The sequence below is a fragment of the Struthio camelus genome, chromosome 1 (assembly GCF_040807025.1).
Source record: "Struthio camelus isolate bStrCam1 chromosome 1, bStrCam1.hap1, whole genome shotgun sequence".
Lineage (NCBI taxonomy): Eukaryota > Metazoa > Chordata > Aves > Struthioniformes > Struthionidae > Struthio > Struthio camelus.
Window position 1 is genome coordinate 193,610,136 of NC_090942.1, and position 27,888 is coordinate 193,638,023.

The 27,888-nt window shown below is 39.6% G+C and overlaps 2 protein-coding genes and 1 long non-coding RNA gene across 8 annotated transcripts in view; 1 reads left to right on the forward strand and 2 right to left on the reverse strand.

Annotated features, from left to right (window-relative positions):
• The first annotated feature begins 16 nt into the window (after window positions 1–16).
• Window positions 17–27,880, forward strand: SERPINE3 (serpin family E member 3). 2 transcript variants are annotated; one of them, XM_009678640.2, is made up of 9 exons: window positions 17–49; window positions 844–1,142; window positions 5,240–5,476; window positions 6,759–6,956; window positions 11,814–12,012; window positions 13,086–13,186; window positions 15,347–15,433; window positions 17,504–17,587; window positions 20,016–27,880. In XM_009678640.2, the coding sequence occupies exons 2-9, from the start codon at window positions 884–886 to the stop codon at window positions 20,054–20,056; spliced, it is 1,206 nt and encodes a 401-aa protein (XP_009676935.2). In that variant the 5' UTR covers window positions 17–49; window positions 844–883; the 3' UTR covers window positions 20,057–27,880. The 2 variants fall into 2 exon arrangements, with proteins under 2 accessions (XP_009676935.2, XP_068786008.1); XM_068929907.1 differs by lacking the exon at window positions 20,016–27,880 and having other exon boundaries at window positions 17,504–17,631.
• Window positions 14,471–17,382, reverse strand: LOC138065588 (uncharacterized). The gene is made up of 3 exons (XR_011138639.1): window positions 17,260–17,382; window positions 15,834–16,043; window positions 14,471–15,044 (listed from the first exon to the last, which is right to left on the reverse strand). It is a non-coding gene; the product is annotated as an uncharacterized lncRNA (long non-coding RNA).
• Window positions 21,546–27,888, reverse strand: part of INTS6 (integrator complex subunit 6) — a 50,651-nt gene continuing 44,308 nt past the window's right edge. For all 5 annotated transcript variants that reach the window (XR_011138637.1, XM_068929905.1, XM_068929903.1 and 2 more), the window contains one exon: window positions 21,546–22,137. Coding sequence is in view for 4 of the 5 variants with exons in the window: in XM_068929905.1 (XP_068786006.1) it covers window positions 22,044–22,137 (94 nt within the window). In the remaining variant the exon portion in view is untranslated. The remainder of the gene's footprint in view (window positions 22,138–27,888) is intronic.

Sequence of the window (27,888 nt, forward strand, 5' to 3'; positions counted from 1 at the left end):
AGACACCCAGAAGGACCCAGAAAGGCGAGACAATTTCACAGAGCTAACTGTGAGTAAATATAAGGCGTTAGAGGTGCTCTCTGGAGCAAAGGGCATAGAGAAAGATTTGTAGGAAATCCTGAAGGGAAAGAAGGTGCCGTATTTTTTACGATATGTTTGCATACTGTAAAATTCTGTAAAGAAAGTTGTTCTGTCATTTCAGCATTTTCCCTTTAAATACAAATCTATGTCTCGCTTAATATAACATTGACCAAGGCTTGATTTCCCACAAAAATCTAAAGCAGTGATTCTGTGCGGCAGGCATTTGTGCCTTTTGCAAATACCACCTTTTTTCACCGGGATAAATTTCATATAGATTGAATCAGAGGGGCGTATTTTGCAGCCAGCTTTTTGCAAACTTAGAGCGAAACCCCAGACTGGAGCTCCTGGTTGAACACCCGCGCCTCCCAAGAGGTAGCCCTCCTGTTGGGGGGCTGTGGATGGCACCCTTTCTGGTGGGGCAGAAAGGAGCTGCGGGTGCCCGGCACTTCCCTAAAGTGTCCCATCATACATGCAGGTAGCTAGCTTTTAAGTGGATGGGCACCGTACTTCCATGTACTCTAAGGGTCAATCATCCTCTGTTGGTACAGCATCCTGGAAAAGCCTGGTCCTTGCTAGCCAACAGAGTCATCAGTAAGTCCCTCCATTTTATTTTTTATGGCAAAAGCTGCTGGCTAGGTCTGGAGAGGTTTTATACTGGTAATAGTTACTATTGCAAGTGATAGTTTAATGCTGATGTAAAGAGAAAATTCCTCTGTCACCTTGGCACACTGCTTTTCTAAACACCTCTATTATTAACTCTAGGTATGATTATCTGTTGGGGACAGCGCTCTGGCTTGCCTTCATGTCGCCCATTTTCTTCGCTGCGTTCGTCCTTTCCGCTTACTGCTTAACTAAGGGTGACTGCGTCTCCCACGATGAGCTGAAAGAGCTGAAGACTGAATTTGCCATCAACCTCTACCAGCACCTGGCCGAAGCAGAGAACAAAACCAACCTGGTGGTGTCGCCAGCCAGCGTGGCGGTTTCTCTGGAGCTGCTGCAGTTTGGAGCTCGAGGAAACACCTTTACGGAGCTGCGGGATGCCCTAGGATACAGCATTCACGGTAACGTACTGTTTGAAAAAAATTATTCTCAGTAGTGATTGCCTTACATTTTGCAGTCAATTCACAGCTTTACTAAGGAGGCAGCAACTGCACACACTGTACTGAATTTCTGTCCTATTAACAGGCACTGCAAGAGGTAATTCAGGACTGCTTTCTCCATATTTGCTAGCTAAGTATGAACTAGACAAAGGAAACTCTTTCAGTAGTTTATATGCACATATCTCTCTTTCGGTGCTTACTCTTACTGCACCAAAATACAACTCCATCTAGGGTAGCTCCTTCCAGGCTAGCAGAATTTCTCCTAGTTTCCTGGGGGTTCCCGGTGCACAGCGTGCCCCAATCTCCCCCAGTCTTCCCCAGCTGCCCTGCCCAATGCCACCGAGCTTCCCACCACTGGAGCAGTTGTTTCCCGTCCTGTCCCCCTGACAAGTTGTACAAAACCTGGAGGAATCGAATAATCTTGAAGACTCTACCCCTTTTTCTAATTTTATTACAATTGGCCAGCAAGGTGAAAAGTTATTAGGAGGAGACTGGCAGACGGAGAGCTACACGGACAGACAGATGGTGCGATTGCATCTTTTCCTGAAAGCAGACTAAAATAAAAAGCTCCCTGAAAATCTGGAGGGAATATGGAAAAGGCAGATGTCTTGGAATCCAGCATTAAGTCAGATGAATTGAAGGATGCTGTCTTCATTTTAACTCTGGCTTATCTTACCGTGTCACACCATATACCAAAAACTATTTTACGTTATGGGCCCAAGGTTTATGAAAACCAAATGACTGCCTCATCTTCAAAATTTGCAGCTTGCATACAAGACAATATAGAGGTGATACCACTACCTCTTGGCATAAAATTTACTTTCATCATATGAAGACTAAAGAGAAAATCCACAGTAATTTCACTCTCCTGTGCTGTAACCTGCCTTAGTCTTTATCGCTGTTCTGTGTATCGTTCATAGTCAAAACTAACACAGTACTAGCACTGGCTAATACACACAGATACTGCTACATGCACTGGCACAAGGACAGTGCATCTTTGTTATGAGCAGCCAATGTAGTGAAGTCTTGCTTATAAGACTCCTGTTTCTGTAAATTCAGCAAGGTCATTTTAAACAACGTTCATTCATGCAAGGATTTTACCTTGCTAATTGCCACACTGCTTGTCAGGTAGGTGCTCAGTTATAAAGAAAAAGTCTTAACAAGCATATCGCACAGCGAAATTTAGGCAAAAATCTCCACACAATGTATAACACAAAGTGCGGAGGTGTTTTAGAAGCCTGCTAACTCTTTTGCTGGGTGTCCTACTTCTTCTCCTGTGGCACATAATGTCAAACAGACATTTTCTCACCATTTTAGTGGTGTGTGTATGTCACCAGTTTTTGGCTTTCAGAAATATTAATGTGTGAATGGGAAAATAAAGCAGGACGGGATTACCACTCCTGGTTATGACAGCGCATTTGCAGTGATGCCTCTGTCCAGGAGGAAATCACTTCTTCAAATGGCACTTTAAGGCCAAATAAACAAATCAAACAGTTAGATCTTGTTTCCTATCAGATGAGTAAGACCATATTGTATATACATATGGATATCTGATAATATTCTGTTCTTCAATTAAATGTTTGCATTAATGTTTCTGTTGACCGGTCTTCAACAATAATGAAGGACACGGTAAAAAAACTTAGCAGGCTGAAAACAATGAAAACATCGATAGTTCAGCCACTACTCAGGGAGAATCAGCTCTTACATGTACTTGTAATCTTCTTTTAACATTTGGAAGATTTTTTTCACCTCCATTCTGGTACTGAGAAAAACAAAATATATAGAGATGTCTCTCTAGACAGCACAGAAAAAATGAAATACTTTAAAATGTTTTCTCCTCGCTGCTTTATTTTATCCATGGTAGAATATTTTAAAGCAATTTTGAACTGTTCTCTGAGTAAGAATTCAGGACTTCGGTTAGCTAAACACTTTGATATTGAAGTTACAAGCTCAGGATACCGCACCTCACATTAACATCTGCTTCCAATTTACCATCTTTGATTTCTTACATCCTCAAAAGAACATGCCAAATGCTAGCGCACTAATGCAAAACACATGAGAAAAGCGCTTTACACCTCAAACCGTGTGATTTTTCTTGACATCTGTTTAAGGAGTCCAATGTTTTATCCCTTAAAGAATAAAAGATCTAAATTTTAATACCGAACTTCATACAGGTCTTCCCAGGTTATTAAAGGGACACTATTAGATTAGAAAGCGGGCTGGATTCTCAGTTGGTAGCAAACCGTATATATTAAACTCACCTTCTGCCTCATCAAGGTAAGGTCTCTCTGGAGTCATAAACAAGATTTCGAACTGCGGTTATAGCAGCAAGCCCTGAATTGCCTGGTTTGGGGAGCTGGATGCCTGTGACCTGCCCAGGATGCCCCAGGTTTCAGACTGAGGCAGAAAAACACTTGAGCTGAGCACAGCACCCTGGAGGTGCAATATTGGCCTCCTCGGACACGGTGGCCAACAATTCTTTTCAGCAGTGAGTTGCTGAGATTTCACACAGGAATCAGGACACCTGGATGCTGGCGTCCTGGGAAATCAGAGAGGCCACAGTGGTCCCGCAGAGCCAAGAGGTGCTGATTTCTTGACTGAAGAATAGCAGTCCTCCAAACTTTTCCCAGAACTCAGGGAAAGCTTATTTATGAGAGACGGAATCAGTTATTAATTTCTTAAAGGCAACTGACAACCTAGACAGGACTTTTATTTGGTGAGTGCAAGCAGGTCACCCCTGAAGCACACTAAGGGACACAGGAAAGGGGCTGAACCACAAACACGAGGAGATGTGACAGAAAACCCACCAGCATCGCTCAGACTGGGTACAAGTCCCGGGCCGGGGTAGGTCACCTCAGTATTAACCATCCCATCACAAACCACTAGCACGAGCAAAATAACAACAGGCAGAAATGGCTGCTAAATCACCCTTTAGGATAAACTACTAGAAACTTTTTGATTTCATATACACAAGATTCTCCAAGACTGCAAAACTCCTTATCCTGTGTGGCCCAACCTTGTATCCGTCACATCAGCCACTACCCCTGACCTACCGTGAACTCCCAGGAACAGGAGACTGGGGCACTATTCAGCTGTTTTCATTAGCGGGTTGGACAATGCACTAGAGAATAAGTTAGTGAATTTCTGAATGACACTGAGATAGGAGTTGCTACAAGCATTTTGGAGCACAAAGATAGAATTTATAATGATCCTGGCAAATTGGAGGAAGGTATGAAATAAATAGGATGTAATTCAATAATGACAAGTGAAAAGTTCTACATTTGGTAGGAATAATCAGCTACCCCAGCCGGGGGCAGTGGACTAAAGAGCAGTTTTTCAGGAAAAGGACTTGACGGGGGGCTCTTTGGAATTAAAAAAATGAACTTTGAATGGAAAACATAATTGTGCCACAAAAAAAGCAGACACTTGTGGTTTCTATAAATGGAAGAGTCATTTGTAACTTACATAAAGCAGCCTTTCAGCTCTAGTTAGCATTGCCAGGCCTCACCTGGAGCACTGCACCAGCCTGGGGCACCATCATCAAGAAAGAAGAAACAGAAGTGGGGGTCCAGCCCCGGGGTAGTCAGAAAGACGTATTTCCTGGGAGAGGTGGAATCGATTATGGCAAGAAAGGGAGACTGCAGGACTGTGGCCCTGGAAGCTCAGCCTGGCACGGCCAGAGGCACCAGTTCTCAGTCACGGGAATTCAGAGACAGCCCAAAAGAAAATAATATTCCTTATGAAACAAGAACTGCGTTCACGTAGAGGAGTGAGACAGACTGAGATGTGAAATCAGACACTTGGCATATTGCGCTATAGTGATTTCAACAACAACACGGAGAGTGCTTTGTCACGTCCAGTGCATCATCGTGCGTGACAGTAGTGCTTGACAGTAGCACTTCATAAAGTGAAGGGTGCTTCAGTTATTACATTGCTTTAATTTTCAGAGGACCTCGGTGTCAGCACTGGAGTTGAGAGCTGCCGAGCCCTGATGCAATCTCTGCTATTCTTAGCCTCACCATGATAATCACAGTATTTCCTTCTGTCTTACCTGGCAGATCAAAGCGTGCAGGATTTCTTGCGAGTGGTATATGAAGGGGCGACCGGCAGCTCTAGCCAAGGCACCGTGGTCCAGCTGGCTTGTTCCCTCTTTGTGCAAGCAGGACTTCAGCTCTCGCCCCTCTTTGTTGCTCATACCGTGCGCTGGGCGAACAGCAGCCTGCAGCAAGCCAACTCCAGCTACCCTAACGCCACTGCAGCCCAAATACAGGAATGGATTACCAGTAACATTGGAGGTAACATAAGAATGATTGTACAGAATGAAAATGTAAAATAAGAGGGACGAGAGATCCTGAATTTAACCAGTATAAAGTTTTTTTGCCACCCTCCGTATTGCATAAACCAAGACTGGCAGCCCCAAAACCTGATCCCTGTGCTGATGCTCATTTCTAACGTGAGGAAAGAACATGGACTATATCTGAACCTGCCAGTGTAAGTTTGCAGTATTGAGCCATTACCCACTTGGCTTTATTTCTCTAATTTTTGAAATGGCAATCCTTTGCAGTGTTCTGAGTTTTAATGAGGAGCAGCCAAGATCCCCAGAGACTGAGTCTGCAGAGTTGGATGTTTCTGTGCTGCTGAGGCAAATACGCAGGGCAGGAAGCTCAGCGCTCACGCTCTGAAGTCAAAACGGAAAATAAAAGGAATTTACTTTCCACACAAGCAAGAAAAGTAATGAAACTAAATTGAATGTTAATGAAAAAATAATTGAAAAAGAAAGTCTTTAGAACCAGTAGGCCAAATTAATCCTTGATTTGCCCCATTGACTGAAGTTACATGAGTGTTAATTTGGCCATCAACGTGTTCAAAAGTAATGCGATGTTAAACACGCACACGTTAAAGCTGCTATCGAAAAAAAATGTCTATCCTTCTCAAATGAACTGTAATAAGTGATCCAGCTTTATGATAGAAAAGTATTGCTCTAGAAGCCAAGGGAAATGGGAGTTCATATTCTGGCAGTCACATTAATATTGATGAATTAATCGTGGATCACACTTTAAAAATCTTTGAGAAAGCCAAGGCAGGATCAATTAAACTGCCAATTAAATAAGGGTTAGGGATAACTAGGATCTCAGCTTTGTCTGATTTAGTTGCTTCATAAAGTGGTCTTTAATCATGAATACATTTCATGAGGGATTTCAGCAACTAAAGATCAAATACTGCAAAAAACATATCGGCAATTTTAAGCTAGGTCAGTACTAGTAAACTGATTTGGAGCCAGGGCATGATGTGGAGCAGTGGCCTGCTGCCATCCACACTGTTCAGTTATTAGCACAGTCCTGGCACAGCTTTAGCCCATGGCATCTCCTAAGCTTACTTCTGGGGAAAAGGTGGGCTAACAGGCACCAGGGACACGTTCAGGTGGGGTGAGGAGGGTTTGGCTGTGCAAATGCAAATTGTACCGTGCCTCTTGCCCTTAAGGCCAAAGAGAGGTCCTGACCTCTCTAATACAGACCTGGGCTTTATGTCTGTGTATGCAGTGCTAGGTGCATCTCCTCGCAACTCTTTTCTGTGCAGATGGAGACCTCCACGGCATGGCCTTGGAGACGGCTGCATCGCCACTCAACCAGGTCACTGTGGTGAGCACCACGTACTTCAAAAGCACGTGGCAAAAGAAATTTTCCTTCATGGATACCCAGATCTTGCCTTTTACTACAGCAGAAGGCTTAACCCTGAAAGTCCCCACAATGCATCACACAGCTGAAGTTAACTATGGTAACTATCTTTCTTCCAGATCTGGTATATCATACAACATAGAAGAGTTTTATGTATTGACTTCCCACAACCACTAAACTAAGATGTGATCTTTTCCCAGCCTGGAATAAAGAAATCCCATAAAATGAGGAGCCCACCTGGGTGACTGAACTGAGTCCAGAAGCAATCACGAAACAGATGTTTTGTTCAAAACGGTTCCTAAAACGTTTACCATCCATGCCCATCCCTCCCAGACCAACACCTTCCTGCACCCCTTAACAAACTTGTCAGCTGTAGCAAACAACCGAAAGACACTGGTGTCTTGAGCTACGAGAGGGGAACAGGCAAGAGTAAGGATGCCATCAAACACAAAGTCCCTCGCAATAGCAGGGAGATTGTTAAATAAAGCTCCCAAAGGACCCTAAGGAGCACATCTGGCCCCATAACAAAGGGGCAGTTAGAAACTAAAACAAGATCAAGACTCTACCTACCAATTTGACCTAAGGAATGGATAAGACATTTCCTGCGGCCCCCAAACCTGATCGCTGTTTGTCCCTTGAGCATGTGAGCAGCAGAGAGAGGTTAACACCACCGTGAGCACCAGCACTGCACACCCGTCCCTCCTGTCTCTGGTTACAACCCATCCCCAAGGCAAAGTAGTCAAAGGTAGGGCAAAGTCCACAAAAAAGATGAGAGGAGTTTTTCTGGCCCTTATATTCAACTAGCAGAAGCCCTTAGTATGGAGTGAAAGCAGTATTAATACAGGGCAAATAAGTAAGCATGTATGCTGCTTTCAAAAGTCTGGAGCATGTGCGTTATTCACCCAAGGCTAGATTTATTTATTGCAGGCTTAATTTCATATCATCAGAAATTCTTCCACTTAGTTTTACAATCCCTTTTAAATTATAACAGCTTCCTTCACTTTCTACCTTATTTCAGAACTTTACTTGGGTAGAAATCCGTCTAATCTCAAGTCTAATCTTTTTCAAAACTAATTTATAGCTTTTGATATTGTGCCAACTTTATCCTTTAACTTAAATAATTTCTTTTCAGCTTTAGCATTTATTCCCAAATGTACTTCTGAGTCACCAAGCTACCTCTCAAGTTTCTATTGGCTAAGCTGAAGATGCCAGGCCCTTTCAATTTCTGTTCATAAAATAGATATTCCAGGCCTCTACTCGTCCTTTTCTGCACTTACCCAATTTACATTAAGTGGAGATAAGTGATCAAAAGCATACATAATAATTTTAATGAGGTCATACATATGTGTTAGAATGCTTTTAGTACTTCTATGACCTTGCTAGAAATACCTTGCTTAGAGCCTCACAGAACCACATCAGGGTAGGTACTCACCACAGTCTTTTTTGCTCTATGGTTTCAGTCTTTTTTTCCTCTCCATTTTTTTTTCCACTCATGAGTGCTAGGTAAACCAAGGGGAGGAAAATCTCCAGAAATACATGCCTTCTTTTCTTTTTTTGGAACATCATTGTATTTCCACCAGTTCAGTCATCAAGGTATCTTCATTGTTCTTCTTTGATGAAAGTCTTCTTGAATATTGGAAATACTTTGGAAAGCTGTTGGTAACCTCTTTTCAACTTGGGAACCTCACTACTAACATAGCTCATTGCTGTTTGCTCTTCAAGCAATTGCTGGCTAACTTGCATTCCTTCCAGTAGTCACCATCACCCCTACCTGTAAATAGTGTCCTGGTGAAACAGTGTCTAATGCTTTACTCAAGACTAATCAATAGGATTTACCCCTATATAACAAATCAGTTATCCTGTCAAAAAAGATCACGGATTTGTCTGCTTTGGCCTATCTGATGTTCCAGTTTATCTCACTTTCTCTCTCCCTCTGTGACTTAATTATTCTTTCCTCCAGTGCATATTCTAAAATTTTTCAAACAAAGACTTACAACTTCTCATATTACCTACTTTTTCTTATAAATATGCTCCTGTTTGCCAGTCATGGGACACAACCTCTGAATCTACAGATTTACTGAAAAATCTTTGCTAGCACACTTGCAAATTGACATCCGAGTCCTTTCAGTGTTCTGGGACGGTGGTTATCCAGGTCAGATAGATTACTATTTGTGAGTAAAAACATAGCAAGTAGTTTGAGGCTTTTTTCTAGCTCCTTTTTCTGTCTTCTTCCCTCTGCTCAGGCACAAGCTCCCGGGAGCATTAGCACCTCTGACTTAGAGAATTCCCATTCCTCTTGCGCACTCGAACCTTTCAGAAGTTAATTGGCTTTACTGAGGAGCCCATCTCACCTTTCGCAGGTCCTAAACCTTATCATCTTCATTTCCAGGTAACATAAACTACTGCATCAGCTCGCAGTCATTCAGCCCCAGGTGATTTTGTGTTACCAGCTCACTGCAAAGCCTTTGCTACTCATAAAATCTGGAACAGTGTTACCCACCCTTGCTTCACTAGCTAGTCAGTTAAACAAGCAAACAAATGTTTTTGGGAGGATGAGCACACACTAATTAGCTCAGAAGCAAACCTCTCCTTGGAACCTATTCTTCTGTTAGAGCAAGATAAAAAAATAAGGAGCCTAGGCTGAAGGCAGGGGGTCTGCAGTGCTGTACGAACAGTACCAGTGGAGACCATGGGAAAAAAACAGAAATTAATTAGCTGAGCTGCAGTAACTGACCACATATCTCTTCCCAGGCCTTTGTAAACATGATATAAAATTTTTAGTTGTAATTGTCTGGCCATTTCCATAACTATAAGAACTCCATCCTTCCCTTCCCAAAGTAAATAGCTGGAGCATTAGACCAGCAAAGAAAAGAAAAGTTAGCCAAAATATTGAGATTTTCTTTTCACTCAGTCTGAAATGTGTGAGCTCTCTGCAGCTGGAGAGACTTTTGAGGAACGTAGAAAGCCGAGGGCTTTCCTTCAATTTGTTGCTTGTCAGATTTGACAGGGCCAATTCAATCGTTACCATTAGAAATGCTAGAAACATTTCTGATAAACCAGTTTGAAATTAATTCAAAAGACAGGTTTACTGCAACAAAACAGAGGCATGAGATAACTTTCCTTCAGTATTAAATGAAAGCAGCTGTTTACCATCAGGATACAAAATATAGAGAAAGAAAGATTAGCTGTGGTCTAATATCAATCTCGGTATTTACAGTTTCATTTATCCTTTTAGCATGGCCATGTAGAAAAAAATAGCCCAAGGTCAATTAATGTTGATCTAAGAAAGTGCCAAAATTACTATTTACGTGGTAAATAGTAATGTGTACATAGTAAATAGTAATAGTGTTGTCTTTTAAACACTGCATCTGTTTTACATATTTGTTTTTTCCAAGTAGTTTGTTCTATACTTAGATACTAGTTTAGCATATATAATCCCTATGGGATGCTCAAAATCAGTTCAAGTGAGGAACGTTAAACATCCTAACTCAATAATCTCAAGTCTTTGTTTTTCTTTCCAGTTAACAAATAAGGTCTTTATAATCTCTGTGGACAACATGCAGACTTCAAATGTTCAGTATACCCATAAATTAAGTCACTCGTGTCCAGTATAGCACTAACCTAAATCTTCTTTGCTCGCGCTTTACAAACCAGAAGGCCTTTTCTCAGCAAACTGATTTCCTGTGTTGGAAAGTGTTTTCAACAGCACACTTCCCTCTAAGGGCTGCATGGTGGGAGAGCAACTCTAAGGCTCTAAAATTTAATCTAGCAGAATAAAAAACATTTAATTAGTCCTGTCTAATCTAGATTTACAGACCTAATGAAAGTTATCCACTGAACAATCAAGACGTTCTGTAATTATATTGTATTACGGATATTAGCTAAGTTATGTTCTGCTGTTCATAACACCTGACTTGAAAAGCATCTACCTTAAAAAGAGAGCTACAATAGCTGGGTGGAGAGGAATTAGATTCAGTATTTGGGATGGCCTACGGCAATGGCAATGATAGGTCACTTGCTTACAATTTGTATTTTAACTCTTTGCCTGCTAACTATTGCTGAGCATTCTTGAAATGCCATTTCTTGGATTAACGGAAGATAAAATAGGAAAGGGGAACTGTGATAACTGAATCTGTTTTCCTGTGTGACAGAGACCATTTGAGAGGTCTGGATTAATCCTTCTTTGAATCAAGGAATCTCTTCTACAAAAACAGTACTTTTAAATGGTTGTTGCAAGTCTTTACAAGCTTAGAAGCCCACTAGCTTTTATTTTTGAGTCTAGTTTTTATGACCTTCACCTGATCTTGTTAGGTTTTAGGCCCGGATTTTCAAAAACAAGAAATATACTGCTTAAATAAGTATGAGCCTCACTACGTTAGAGTTTAATGCAGCCGTTTGTTTTGGGAAATAAGATTAAAGCTGATTTTTAATTGATACTAAAGATGGAAACATGGGTCAAAGTAGTTTTCAGCTACTTAAATAGTACACTTCTTTTTCTCATTTTGTTTTTGTAATTTCTTTCAGTAGTGATTTTTTAGTGAAAGGTGCTAGATGGCAATCACTGAGAAAATCATGAATTTATGCAGAGAACAAGCACGGCAGGACCAGCCCCAGAGAAGTTACTGGCATTGTCTCAGTAACGTTTCTAAACTCTGAGCAAGGAGGGCAACGCCTACATGAGAAAGTAGCAAAGTACCCGTGCACCGTTGAGCTGGCACTTCAGACATGGTGATTCTGGTCATCAGCACTTTTCTGCTGAGATATATATATATTGAAAGGATTGGGTGTGTTTAGATGAGCTGCTGCGGTTCAGTGCACGGCAGCCAGAGCTGGCCCCGGGGCTGGCGCGTGGGAGAGCCCCTTGCACCCCACTTCTGGTGCTCTGAACCACCTGCCTCCCCAAACCGGTTTTTTTCACTTGAGTGATGAAATAAGGATGCTATTTGCCTGCCTCCAGGCCAATTCCAGACTGCTTCTCTGGAGCCATTCAGCGTGGTGGAGTTACCATACATCGGGGAGAAAATCAGCATGTTCATGGTGCTTCCTGGCCACAAAAGCACATCTTTGTCCCAGATTGAGTCACACCTTTCTGCCAAAACCATAACCCTCTGGGCCAACAGCTTAAAGAGAATGAAGATGGACATTTTTCTACCTCGGTAAGTGCTTTTATTACTTCAAGAGGGCTTTGCTACTTCTGCTGTTAGAATTACGTATGATAGCACTGACATGAGCAAAACCAAATGAGACACTTCCAGCTTTGTTCTTCTGATCACATCATCAAAAAAGCTGCTCTGACCTTCACTGAAGCCATAAAGAGATGAGCTGGGAATGCTAATACTTTCCGGTATGTTATGTGCTGTCTAAAAAAAAGGAATCTGAGTTCTTTCTACAACTCTTATCTAAAATTTGTTTGGGGCATAATGATCCTTTAATGTTCTAAAAAGAGAGAAATATTCTTGGCCCTTTCCCACACCGCATTCTTCTGTTTGCTTAAGGAAGAGTAAATATATAGCCTTAAAAAAAAAAAAAAACACCTTATTTCTTCAGCTTACGTGTACACTAAAAAATATATGAAAAGAGAGTTTAGCAGTCCCCACTGATCATTACTCATCTCTCTCTGCACAACTTTCAGCTGCCCATTCTGCATGTTACTTGTTCACCATTGCTAGGAAATGCACATATCCTGACAGCATTTTCTATCAACTGTTCAAATGAAATTGGGTAGCGGGAGGAATCAGCTGCATCTCTTCCACGAGCAGGAGGGTCTTTGTGGCAGTACCTATTGTGTGGATCAGCACGGAAGGGCTTTAGTACACAGCTCTTACAATACAGGCCCCATGCTAATGAAGCACTGAAAAACAATTTGTACATTAATATTCCTTTTTCCCCAAGCTAATCTTTTATAAATGTTTCAAAGGGCCCTTTGCTACAGCCAAATAGGTTGTTAAAAAGAGCACATTCAGGCAAACGCAAAGTTCAAGTGTCAAGAAGACTGAGAGGCAACCTGATTGCAGTAGATGGATGTGGATATTTCTGTCTGTTAATATCTTCAGATCAAGATGAGATGCTTTTCTGGAAAGTACATTTTAATCAGACAGAAAGCATTTGGCTCCTAAAGCAAGAGATGGATGAAATTCAAAGTCTTGAAATAAATTGTATACTTTCCACCTTTTAGTTCTATGAAACTATGAATGCTGCATTTAAATAAAATCTATCATGTTCATTTCAGATTCAGTATCCAAAGCCATTTTGACCTAAAGACAGTTTTTTCTGCCTTGGGAATTACAGATATATTTGATCCCCTCAACGCTGATTTTAGAGGTATTTCAGGTAAGAGGCTCTACCGAATAGGTGATCGTTGACTGAATAGTTGTAGACTTTCTGATCATACCTGAGTGATTCAGCAGACGTGGGCCTTCTGAGCTGATCATACTTCTGTCTCTGTGAAACTCCAACACACAGTTCATATTCAGCTGTTGAACTTTATTGTTAGGATTTCTATTTCCGTCTATTGTTCTGTGATAAAGCAGAATCTGATAGGGACAGGGTTGTCTTTGTGTGTATGTGTGGTTTTTGTTTTGTTTTGGCTTGTTTTTTTTTTTAAGATTAAAGCTGGCAAGAAGGTATAGACCTGGTAAGCAGTTATTTATTCAGAGCTTGATGATGCCTTAGTATAATTTGTGTTTCTAATATTATTTCAAGCTATTGTTTAACAGTTAGGGAGGCCAGTCCAACAAACCCGTATTCCAGCTCCTGGCATCGCAAACAACATTGCCTGGTGCCTATGGTATTTTGTGTTGCTAATGCAACAACCAATGGACTAAATTTCACTTTCCCTTTGTTAAAACACCAGTGTTACAAAAAAAAAAAAAAACTGTTTTGTTTTCAGAAGCCTGAGATTACTCTGCTCCTTGGAAAAACTTTACCCTGATTTAACACTAAGTGCTAAAAGACTCCAGATCATCTGTTTTCTTTGTTTTTTATTTTTGACTACTCCAGCAAAGTGAATTATTGCAACTTGGACATTCCTGCTCATAGCAAAGATGCAAAGTGGTCAAAAAAACCTACTGAAATACAGAAAGAGCCTGTGATATTTGTGTGCGGGGGGGTGAAACAATGGAGGTAAAACAAGAGATTTCTCCAGTTCAGAGGACCTTGCTTTCACTAGAAAGTTGCTTTCCTGGGACAAACCTCAGATGGCACTTTTTTTTTTGGGGGGTGGGGGGGGAGGATATCCCAAATGTAGGGTTTTTTATTGCAGTATGAACCTCAGACTGTAAGGACGTGCTTGTTGAGATGAATGCTTTGAGGAGATGAACTTCATCATACTTTAGCAACCTTAAAGCAGCTTCAGCAGCTTCTTTCCTATGCATGCAGCTTGGTAGCATTTTGCTTTATGTCGTACGGAGTGAGGTTTATAGAAGTATTTGATCCTGCTCATGGCAGGGTTATGGAGTAAAAGATATCCTGAGGTCCTTTTCAGTTCTGTCCTTACGTGATACAATTCCGTTTTGCAATGGTAGGGTTATAGCCACGGTGGCCTAAGAATTACATGAGGCAGAGTTTATAAGAAAGGGTTGTGTTTTTATTTAACCAGTAGATACAGTCAGAAAAAAATAGACAAGTTTTCAGATTCACCTTCAGGATGAAGCAGGCACTGTAATTTTCAGAATATTTACTCTCAGCTCACATTCATTACAGAAATTTGTTGCTTTATTTCAGACTTGGAAAAGCTTCTTTGTGTCTGAAAGCTTCTATTTTTTTCCCAAAATATGTTAGTTTATCTAATTAAAAATTTCTGCTTCTCCCAACAGTTTTGTCTTTCTTGCTTCCATCACTGATTTTTGGCTAAACGAGATTCCGATAGAAACAGATTAAATGTTCTTTTAGTGTTTCCTTCTTTTCATCTGTGTAATTCAGACTTGGTGGACATATACTGAGACAAAAAAGAAAAGCCTCACAACCGTCCCTGCTTTCTACCCTCTGCGGTTAGCTGGGGAAAAATAGACTTGTGACACTCGATACCTGAAATTCCCTTTTTTCAGAGCTCCATTTTATGTCACAGTCCCAGCCCTTCTTCCTGAACAGCAGCGTTTTTGCCGTTTCTCTCACAGTGGTCCTTTGATCCAGTATTCATTCATTGTCCCCCCGTGTTAATTAGTTTCTCCTCTTGCTGTCCATTGCACCTCTGATGAAAAAAGATGAAAAAAACCCTTAATATCAAGGTAGCTCATAGCTTAAGGGTGTCTGCACTCATCCCTATTGCTCCAGCTAAGGGCACAAGGGTTGAAATCCTCTGGTCTGGTTAATCTTCAGAGCAATTTTGTTTCAGTTATTAAATTAGTTGTTCAGATGAAATGTCTGACAGTTGAACCTGGGTTTCTGCACAAAAAAAATAGTTCAAAGTATTCTAAAGTTTTAAAAATGAAAAGCTGTTAGCAATAAGATTCAGACAATTGTCAATATTCACTTTTTTTTTTTTTTTGTCAGAGCAAGGCAGTCTTTATGTTTCAGAAGCTATTCACAAAGCAAAGATTGAAGTAACAGAAGATGGTACGAAGGCATCAGGAGCTACAGGTAGATCAAGTATACAGACTTTACTTTTCACTTCCGAAACATTTCACTACCAAACCAACTACTAAAGTCTTTTATTTAACAAAGCGTGCTACTGTGTAGATCACTCCAGTTGTTCTGAAATTTTAATATATATCTGCCTTCTTCGCCATATCACATCTACGTTTTTACATTTGTATTTAACATGCTTTCACTTCACCTGCTTATTTGCTCATAAGAATTCTTAAAACTCAACCCTTTTTTTACATTTGATCTTAAACCAACCCACAAAAAGGCCTGAGTGAAAACTGGTTTTACCAGCCCAGGAGAAATACAGTTTAACAGAATAAACCACCACTTTTCCTGTTGGTCAAATCTTGTTTGCTCAGGTCATAGAAACAAGGAATTGAAAAAGACTACTCACATTTTATCCATAGCTCTTTAACCACTAAGGTGGTTTTTGTTTTTTGTTTTGGCGTTTTTTTTGAGGATGAACTTCTTGGTAGTATTGAGGTTCGGGATGCAGAAGCATAATCTTCACGGAGGTGTTACAGGTTTACGTTTTTTATATACTTAGAGCAGCAATGCTTATGTGCTGTAATTTCTGGAAACAGATGCATTTCCACACGAGAAGCTAGAGAGGGAGGGAAAATTCTGAGTAAAACCCCCATTATTGACTATAGTTTCAACAAATGACCTAGTTGAATGACATTTCAACAGAAATCCTCCTTTACAACTTACCTAAATTAAAATTTTACAACAGGGGAACTACAAATATTGAGCTGGATAGCCAGTTTTTCAATCACATGGGCTTTACCAAAAGCCCTCGCGTTTCTGCTTCCTTGTTGGGAGCCTGGAACGCTACAGAGATGCTGCAGCCCCATGCGGGAACAGCTGCTGCGAAGGGCGACTGCAGGCCTGGACCCCCACGCTGATTAAGTAGCCACCTTGCCGCTTGCTTCGCATCAGAGCCTGAGCACGTCCTCAAGCTGCTTAAAGATTTTTATGCTAAGTTTTATGTTAATTCTCATTTTTATTGAGCATTAAATTTTTAGTAATATTTCTGATAAGTCCCATACAAAAAAGAAAAAGAAAAAGCTTTTGAGTGGCTTCAGTTACATACCACGGCTAAGGCTAACGGCAATCAGTAGACTACATCAGATCTTTATCCCACTTAAGCCAATGCTAGAACTTCCATTAAGTCCAGTCAGACCAAGCTAAGAAGCTGGTTTAGCAAAGTATAACTATATTTACTGTTTATGGTAAAAGTTATGCATCTAGTCACAACACTGGCTTGATGCAGAGAAAATGCTAAAGCAGGTACTTCTTTTCAGAGCACGGAAACGGTGCCACTCAGACTAGTTTAACTGAGCCTTACCAGCATTTTAGATGGGATTCCATTGTTCTAACTGCTCATTAAAACAATACAAATCTATTTGGCTTTTGGAAGAATGTATTGTTAATACTTCATACCTACAAGGAAGCTAAACGGAATAATTGTGCCATTTGTGAAATTTTATTTAAACAAGGCTTTCATTTCAAAAATTGCTTTCTGGGCCATCACAATTCTGAAGGAACATAGTTGTAATACAGTAATTAATCCATAACCAGAGAGGGGAAGGATAATCACAAAGCAGTTCGAGACTCAGGATACTTAGGTTTCGTTGAGAGCTCTAACAGAGGAATTCCAGGATCACTTAGGTTTTTTCAGCTGTGTGTTTCCCATTTACAAAATGGGACTATGTTTTAGCAGAACAGCACGCCTAGAAATTAATTAAGCAAGTAGGTAATAGCATGGTATGACTTTGGCACATTTGGTCTGTAAAAACAGCAACGACACTGTATATTACCTTCGAGATCCAAAGTCAGATGGAATCACTTCAGCAGCTAAGTACGTGTTGTCTACATGTAGTCTCCCAACACTTGACTTGCTCGTGACACCTACAATGATTTTGCTGTTGGTTAAAATCTTTTTTTTTTCTTTAATACTCTTAACATACAGTAGTAACTCAAAACACTAAACATCGGAGCACAGTACAAAAAATGGAATGAAAATGGATACATTTTACTAATATTTGCTTCATTGTATTGCAGCAATGGTATTACTGAAAAGATCTCGAACACCTATTTTCAAAGCAGACAGACCTTTTACTTTTTTCCTGAGACAAGCTGATACAGGTATGTATACTTTTGAATTCAGTAGCAGAATCATTCACAAGTAGCAGTGAAATCAATAAAAAGGTCCTCCTAAATAGCATGCCATTCTTTAGTCTAGGACATTTCAGCATCAGCTCAGGGCTTTGTTTTTAAAGCATAATCCATGGAATAAAGTTTATTTTTTTAAGAAAGAAGGCATGGTAAAGATTTAATTCAGGGAAGTTAAATTAGCAGTTTTCTGTGTATATGTAGTATGTGCGTAAAAAGATTTCCATCCTAATTGTAGACACCATAAATACCTTACTGAAAATCTTAAATGCCCTAAGATTTGAGACATGCCTTCACAGGCAATTTGGTACAAAAACTGGTTATCACCTGGATTAACATTTGAAGAAGTTAAAATCTGAAGCTTCCCTTATGCATGAAACTCGCACTTTCACACAGCAACCAGGCTTCTACTTGGAGGCACCAGGATTCCCGGGCCTAAAATTCACTATGTTGATACCTACCTCAGCAGTCTTTAGGGAGATATCTCAGAAATTCTGGAGACTAACAACCTTTTACTTAGCTACAACTCAAAATATACAGAAACAAGTTTCTCTTCCACCTATATCTTAGATATCAATACTTTCGAGGGGATAGTTTTATGTTCCAGGACTCTTCACTGCTTAGTATCTTCATGAGACATTCAGGTCATCAAAAGCAATGGGTATATACTGTATGTAACTAGCAAAGTCCTTACCTGAGACCACTGCTCTGGAAAGAGCCGAACTTGTACCTTCACTTGTACAAGAACTGCTAGGAAATGCATGTTTCTTTTGTAAGCAATAATCTCTTTCTTGCTAACAAGCTCCTCTGGCCCCCAAAACCAAAAGCCTACAGAACAGTCCTGAAAATCTGAAGGATCACAGTGCTCTTGGCCTCAGTATTATGCTAATATGCCGTTTCAGTCACAAGCTACTCCAGAATCTCTGGCAAAGAAAGCAGTATATAGCTTGTTGAAACTAATAGCCAAGAATTGCATTATGTGTATTCGCTCCTTTGAAATGCTAGGCCACCTCCAACAACTCCTAGTTCTTATAAATGCACTGCACTTGCATCTTATGTATTTTTCTATAAATCCCTCACATCACCAGGTTTCTCTCAAAATCAGCATCATTTCTGTGTAGATTTTAAGGAGACAGATATGCGTTTATAGAGTTCAGTAAAACACTCTTTAGGGCCTTGCAAGACTGAAAGAAATCATTTTCCTTATCTTTCAAGCTACACGATTTTGTCCTCTTAGTCAGTGAATAGTTGCATATGTAACATTCTGCTTTTGAAGGAACGTCCCGTTTTGACCAAAATACAGAGATGTCTTTTTAAAGAGAAAAGGACTATCTTGGTGGAGGTTTTGTTTAAAAAAACTTGGATAACTATTACCGTTCGGTGAATAGAAAACATTATTACTTAGCAAGTGCAAAATTTTTAAAAAGGTATTAAAAAGAAAATGTGATCTATGGAAGCTGAGCCACAAACCCTTCAGGATTAAGAAGGAAAAGTGATTTTGGTGAATTAATTTGCTTAGTTTACAGTGTATAATGAATGATATAAATAGGAAGGAATGCAGATCGCAAAACAGTATTTATATGAAACAAAATACATACTTTGCAATCAACTAAAAATAAATTAGTACAACTGTATCTTTTATAATTTAAGTTTTTTAATGCAAAGTGTGAAAATTGAGAACATTCAATGTTGTTTTGTTTATTCAGACCTAGTGAATGAAGTTCTTCACATATGAAAAGAAGGAAGGGTAAACGCGTCCTGGTTTTAATGAATTTTATTCACCTAATTAGAGGTACTTAAAACTTGCTAACCCCATAAAGTGCAGAATGAATCTCGATATAGGGCGAAACCCGATCTTCAATGCATTGCTTTTCTAGTAACCGCAGAAACATACTAGGCATTTTCCAAGGCTTAGAACAACATAGCTCTACCTGAAATAACTGAAAAAAAGTTTTTTTGCTTTTTTCTCCCTCTCCTCCTGCAGAACTTCAGTTTTGAACACATCCCCTTTGAAAGCCAGGCAAGCTAATAACAGCAACAAAAACAACTTAAATAACCACAAACTCAGTGAATCTGAGGCAGTGGCTTCATTCGATGGGTTGTAAAAATCTCCACTGTAACTTCAATAACAAAACAAAGAAATTAATTTAGGCCCTGTTTTGTTCCATTCAAAAGGAGTTCTTTCACTACCTGTTTGGGAAAGTTTCTGGTTTGGGCTACCAACTATTTGGCAAAGGACTTTTTCTTTTAATATAAAATGTTCAAATTGTCACAGGCAAGCATGCAATGAAGGGATCACAAATCTGCTAGCTCCATGATTAAGCATCTAAACTGCATTACACACTCTAAAAACTTGGTCCTAAACATTCAAATAATTTTAATAATTTGTTTTTATTTACAGGTTCTGTACTCTTTATAGGAAGAGTTGCAAATCCTCCATAATAAATGCCAGTCAAATATACTGTCTTCTCTTCCTCCTGTGGTGAGCTATCCTTCAATGAAATTAAAGACTGCACTGTACATTTATTAAAACAATGTTTAAAACATCAGTTTTGCAAGAAGATAAGACTAAGTCCCCCACTACCTTATTACTTTGTGTACACTACAGGAAACTTATTTTGTAGCTGTATTTGAAGCATCAGAGTCACAACTACAACAAGTAAGCTACAGTAAGCTTACTTATATAAGCTTACTTATAGTAAGCTTACTATAGTAAGCATATAAACATCCAAGAAAAACCTCAACAGATTTTGCCACCTAAACGCAGGCTACCTACATGTGGGCCACTGCTTCTGCTTAAATTCTTCCTTGTGCTAACAGGTGACCAGCTAAAGTCAGTCGGACCGTTGTTGAATATGCAGCTCATCTGAGAGAATGTCCCACAAGAAAGCTTTGCAATATATGTTATTTTTCAAGCATAACTTTATTCCCCCTCTCCTGAAGTCAAAGACATAAAAAATTTTCAGTCTGGTTCTTATCTCTAAAGATAACTTTAACGAACTTTAAAGTTATCTTTAACTATTATCAAACTGAGGCACCATGGTAGTCAGCAAGCAACCCAAAATGTTGTGAAAAGGAGATCAACTTGAGAGGCTGTTTGAAAACTGACAGAAGAACAGGTAAGCAGCAGATATACCACTGAATCAGTGACAAAACAAGTATTACTACCAAAAAACGATTTTACATAAGGGACATTTTTTAAAACTAACAGTGTGCAGAATGGTCATTCCTGAGGAACACTGGATAAGGCTAAAAGCATCTAGAAAATGCCTTTTTTTTTAAGCATCCCAATAATATTTGGCATAGAGGGAGTGTTTTAGGACGAGAGTCAGCAACTCGTGCCGCCACAAGCATCACAAACCCATGCCCGTAACAATTCTGAGTAAAGACTGCAAACCACTGAACCTTTAAAAAAAGCAGAGGGGTGCTGCTCCCACTGAATCAAAGCTTCCAGATTTTAAGAGCATCTAACACAGATGAAAGACATGACCAATCAAGGATTCAGTGATATTTTGTGTCCCAGAGGCAGCATCTTCTGGCTATTGCTGCACTTGTAAATCGGCAAAAACTTTAATACAGAAAAGAAAAATTCCATACACCATTCCTCAAAGGCCACTGCCCTATTTTACTACATCGTATTTTCATAAAACTGATGTTTGTCATTGCTTCGGGTCGGTGTGCAGTCCATTAATTTGCCATGCTGTTCAGCAAATAGCAAAGCACAGAGTACAAAAGGCTATAGATTATCATCCTATTTTAGGTATGATTCAGCATTAGCTTCTTTTCACTAGTTCTCAGATTAAGATCAGAATTTCCAGTGATAAAAAACTGCTCCTCTTCCCTTAACACCAGCACTGGAACACTGATGTTCTGAAAAGGGAAGGCAGAACAAACCATTCCAATAAAAAACATACTCAGTCCTACACAAAGATTAAAATAGAGCTTTTATTGATGGAATAACAAAAGTGCTTTTCTTAAATATTTTTCAAAATACATTTATACAACTTACAATAATATATCCAAAATAACTGTATATACAAAACATTACCTTGTTTAATGTATGTGCTTTTTTTTTTTAATTTTTTTTTTTTGAAAATTACAAAGCAACTTTTTTGGCAAAGTTCAACCTTAGAGGTGATAGTTTTGAAGGTTGGATTAAGAAAATAGAACCTGAGGGAAAGTGACACTTAAGTCAATGACAAGCAAGAAATTCTCCATTTAGTTAAATAAAAATGTTCTAGTGATATTTTTCACATTACAAAAATAACAGAAGTGAAGAAAAAAAGATGATGGATACTTTTCTCGTCATATTATAGAGCAGCTTTTCATTCTTTCAGATATGGGATTCGAGATAAGAGTGCATGTCAAAAATGAATGCAAGTAAGGACAGCAGTGCCCTGCTGTGGCTTTCTCTTATATGCAGTCTTTCTTAGCTGCTGTTGATATGGTTGACCTGATTGGATCTGCGATGGATTTCTTCCAGAAAACTCTCAAGCTGTTCTATCAGCATTCGTTTTTTAAATCTGTATTTAAAAGAAAGTATAATAATGAATGTACACTATAATACATGAAACATTATTTTAAAAACTTCTACTGAACCCTGGAAACTCCAGTTATTATTCAAGATCCAATGAAAGGGCAGGGGTTTAGTATTATACATGTTACATTATTATACATTAGTATTATATACATTTAGTATATTAGTACAAAGCATAGTATTACACATTATACATTATCCTGTTCAGCCTGGAGAAGAGAAGACTGAGAGGTGATCTCATAAACGTGTACAAGTATCTGAAGGGGGAGTGTCAAGAGGATGAGGCCAGCCTCTTCTCCGTGGTGCCCAGCAACAGGACAAGACGCAACGGGCAGAAACGGAAACACAGGAAGTTCCACCTGAACCTGAGAAAAAACTTCTTCACTGTGAGGGTGACAGAGCATTGGAACAGGTTGCCCAGAGAGGTGGTGGAGTCTCCTTCCCTGGAGATACTCAAAACCTGTCTGGATGTGATCCTGGGCAATATGCTTTAGAGGGCCCTGCTTGAGCAGGGAGGTTGGACTAGATGATCTCCAGAGGTCCCTTCCAACCTAAATGATTCTGTGATTCTGTGAATAATGAGGTTATACATACTGTAGTCTCCTAAAGTTCTGATAAGTTACTAGCTTGCTTTTCCATTCAGTGAGAAAATACAAAGCTAGGGTCACTACACTGTTCCAGCACAGTGCTCAACATCACTCAGCCCTTGGAAAGCCAGGGAAAATAGCATTAACCCTTTGTGGTTTTCAGAAGTAAAGCTCTGAAGTACAGAATTAAGGTATATGCTGAAAGAACTGTATCCCTAAAGCCAACAACAGCTTTTAGGGATTATTTGCATGCCTTCATGGTGCATTCACAAAAGTTAGGCAAAGCTGGTGCTGCTGGAGGGATCGCTATTACAGAGACGAGAGCAGATTTCCTGAGAAGAAAATACCAATGAAAAGTTTGAGAGAGACATTAAAGAAAATACAAATGTAATCCACACCTGAAGGCTCTGCAGTTCTATTCCATGCTGATTACAGGAATTTGAGCATTAGACCAGCTTGGCTCCTTTACTTACACCCCTGCCTTGCTGCATATAGTTCCTTGCTGTTTCCAGCTAACCCCCCCTTCCGTTACAATGTTGCTGCATCTGAGAAACAACTTCTGACTAGTGGCTTTGGCTGCTGTATGCATACTCATTCATAAGAAGCAACGAAAAGATTACACACTTTCCCAATTCAGTACTATTCTGAACTGTACAGCGAGTCCAGTCCTGTGACCTTATTAAACCCTGACAAAAGCCTCAAGTCTCAGCCAAGGCTCCCAGTCCAGGCTCCAGGCTCACATAAACATTTGTCCCAATTCCCAGACTGCAGATTTCCCCCAAATCCCAGCTTGAGTATGGGGAAACAGGCTCCCATACCCAATCACTTACTTTCTTATTAAATACCCGTGCTCTGGGCCCTCCCCTATCCTTTTCATCATAACTCTCCTCTTCTCAATAACCCCAAAGAAACTCCACACTCCCAGTGCTGCTTCCCCCTAACTCTTCCTCACTGTCTTCATAACTACTCCTTGCTTGTCACAAAGCAGGATAACCTGTGAAATAGATAATCATTCCTTCTCATTCCCTCTAGTAAAAGGTAAATGACTTAAGCTTATAGTGAAGTGCTTTACTATAATTTACTCTAGTGAAAATTTAATGTTCGTATTCTGTGCAAGTGACTGGGCAATGTTACCTTTCAGAATACTGTCAAGCTCCTTTGAATCAGCTGCACCACTTTAAAGGACACATTTCCTAGAAACTTAAACCCTGGCAAAAGGTGGGAACAACACATTACTAATTATTCTCACATTACTGTTGCCACGAGGATACAGATTTACTGTGCACAGATGGAGGACTTCTGTACATGCCACTGGAAGTTCTCTTCCAAATGCTGAGCCCTGCAGCAACCAATTTTTCCCATCTTTAGGAGTCACACATCTAAATTTTCCCTGACAAAGACCTCAAATCATATTCCAGAATAGGCTGAAAGAAGCAGTTAAAAAATGTTACCAGTTAAGTGTTTCTCATTCATTGTTGCACATTTTCTCCCCTTAGTTGTTACTAACACAGACTGCATGAATCATGCAAATACCATGAAGAGTAAGCACAGTTTCAAAAATTTACACTTAGTATCCTTCTACAGTAAAAGCAACTATGTAACAAGCAGCCCAGCAGCACGCTTACAAAGATGGCCTTGGCAGGGCGCAGAGCGCTGACTGCATGCATTTTTCAATGAAACTCACTTTTCTGCATGGATGTCCTAGGGTATTTCTGCAAATTTCCTAAATGTGAACATACTAATCTATGTAAATTTTAGCATCTTCACTTTGAGATCTAATATCTAATTCTCTAGGGGTGGGGGAAATCACAGAACACAAAATGGTTGAGGTTGGAAGGAACCTCTGGAGGTCACTTAGTCCAACCTCCCTGCTCAAAGCAGCGTCACTTACAAGCAGGTTGCTCAGGGCTATATCCAGTCAGGTTTTGAGCATCTCCAAAGATGGAAAGTCCACATCACACACAGCACACAAGTTCTGTCTTACGCTTACACAGAATTTCTTATATTTCAATTTGTGTCCATTGCCTCTCATCCTGTCACTGGATACCACTGAGAAGACTCTGGCTGCGTTTGCTTTACTCCCCTCCTCACCAGGTATTTGTACACATTGATAAGATCTCCCTGGAGCCTTCTCTTCTCCAGGCTGAACAGTCCCAGCTCTCTCGGCCTCTCCACATATGCCAGACGCTCCAATCCCTTAATCATCTTCAAGGCCCTTTGCCGGACTCGCTCCCGTACATCCAAGCCCTCCTCATACTGGGGAGTTCAGAACTGGACACAGTGCTCCAGATGAGACCAGCAAGTACAGATACACTCAGTGCTCTTGAAAAGTACCTTTCAAGAGTTAGTAACGGTCATTTATTGTCAATATCTTTCAAGGAAGCATCAGTCAGCAGAACATTATGACAGGCAAACAATTCTTTCTGTTAGAAGTTCTTTTTTTTAAGTTCTTAACCTCAAAGCTACAGGAACCATTTTTCTCTTGACTAGGAATCTCATTCTTTCATTTCCTAGCTTGAATTTTGAAGATGACAGCGAGTATGGCAGCCCAGGGTGTGTGACCTGTTACTTTAATTACTCTTTGGATTTGGGGGAAAATCTATAGTAATACCAATGTGTTTATTTCATTAAACAACATTATAGTTCATATCTATTGCTTGATGTTAGCTCAAATCCACTCAACTATGCTAGAAAAACTAATACAATTGTAATAGACAAGACTTGGAAGATGACAGTAGTATAAAAAGATCAGAGATCCACTGTACTAGGCAATATGCTAAACTTTCAGACCTTGCTTGTCATAATATTTCCCACAAGCAATTTTTTTGCAATAAAAAATAAGGGTGACTAGATCAGTTAATCAGGTCTACGCATCAACGTCCATCTCAATACCGAAATGCAGAAGTCAAATGTCAAAGATGGGCAACTTAACATTGTTTTTCAAGCAAGGTCTTCATTCAGTTTCAAGAAACCAAGCCTTTATCATAGGCCATCAGTAACAGTTCCTTAGCGAGCAAGTTTCTTCTGGACTAGCAAAAAACTAGAAGGAAGACTAATTCTTACAATCCTCTTTCACTCAAGATTGCTGAAATGTAGCAGTTACTCTTTTCCTTAATTTCTTTCACAAAATTGTTTTACCTGCATTACAGTTAGGTTCTGTAGTTATAGAGCTGCTCAATCCCCAGTTTTGTACCAGGTGCTTGTGGACAGAGACCACTTCAATGAGCAACACAGCTACTATATAGTCTCTCGTGTTCTTTTTAAAGAAACTGGCATTGGCAAAGAAAGCTCGCTGAACTTGATGGACTCTGGTCATATGTTCAAACAAAAATAGAAGTATCAAAGCAAACTGAAAGGACATGCACTGAGACTCTGGCTTGTAAATATTCCTGTCACTACAAAATTTAATTTTATCTGGTGCATACAAGAATCTTAGTGAATATCAGTCTCACTTCCAATAAATTTGAACTTATTCAACAATTTTGTACCTATTCCTCACAGAAACATTCAAATTAATCTGTAAATTATGTTAAAGTTAATACAATACCAGGTAATGGATTCACCTCTGAAATTTTTGCAGCCACAATTTTTGAGAAGCTTAAGAAACCAATAACGTAGTAATAAGACTCCTAGCCTGTAGAGACAATTTACTCTAGCAAAATAATTAGCAGCATTAACAGGCAATTAACAGAATTAAGCATTGACTCCTAGTAATTCAACTATTCACTCTGCTATGAAAACTACTACTCCTAGTTGTAAAACTTCTAGGAATGGAGCACATTTCATGTTTATTTTGAAATTGTATTCTTTCTTTCTAGTATTTTTATCACAGATAGACACTGCCTAGCATGTTGTCTAGGTACACATGCTATATGTATTAATAACTTAAAGCTCTTAATTTGATAACTTTTAGATAAAAGGGAATTGAATTTCTCATATTGAGAAGTTCATTGATTTGGATAATTCTGATCAGTTTTTTCTTGCTAGCTTTTACTCTACACTATTTTACAGAGAATAAAAACACTTATTCTTAGTGCTAGGGCCATGAATGAATCGCTACACTGATGAGAGATAAACTAAAGACCTCTCCTCTATGTAGTGTAATTCCTTTTCACCCTTTCCTAAATAACTCTTCGTCTTGTGTATCCAAACATATAGTCATCTATTGGGAACCCATGGCTTTTGTGTGCAACAAGGACTCATTATAACCGCTAATAAAATTCGCTTAGGCTGAGTGTCACTAAGCATAGGAAAAATATTTTCAGAATAGAAATCACCAAGGATTTGAAATTAAATACGGTATCTCCTCATTCTTAACATTTTCAGCATCAATTGGAAAAAATTTCATTATTTACCCTATCCTGGTTTCTGCCTTTCAAAGGTGACTCCTTTATTTTGCCACAGGTTCTGCAGTCTCTTTCGAAAGATATAACCCTAAGAGCCTGTCACTGTACAACAGAAGAAAGAGGAGCTATATGGCAATCAGTTCCTAAAGAAAGCGGAACATTTCGGATTCTTTCAGAAATTTTCCTCTCCCCCCAAAATTCTATTGTGGATTGACCCCCAGAATTGAATGGAGAGTGTTTTTACACAGAGGCTTTCCTGCTGAAACGCTCAAGAGCTTTCTTAAGTCTGTATTGACAGTCACAGCTCTTTGGAGCAGGGAAAGAGGCCAAGCATCTCCAATTCGGATCATATTCCATGGCACTGCAAGGGTCAGCTATCAGTTAACATTAAAAAACTATCTTGACCTCTGAAGAGCCTGTAGATGCTTTCTGCAGGGAGCAGGGCAGTTAAATTTCATAGTTTGCTTGGGCAAGGACAGAAGCAGAGAAGCACATAAGGATTGTAGGCAATATTATCCAGGTGAATAAAATGACCACACTACAAAAATCTTATCCAGAAGAGGAGAGGAGAAAGAGAGAGATTAACCTGTTCCTGCATGTAAATTGATAAAAAAAAAAATAAAGTTAAACAAGTCAAGAGAAACAGAATTGCTACTCTTTCCTCCAACAGATGCAGAAAACTGTTGGCTGGTGCTTTAGACAGGATTTAATTCTCATGCATCCAATAGCAACTCTCAGCTGCTGCCAAGTTTTGTAAAGGAAGAGTCATCAGCTTGAGTGAATGGAATAGAGAGGCTGTGCAAC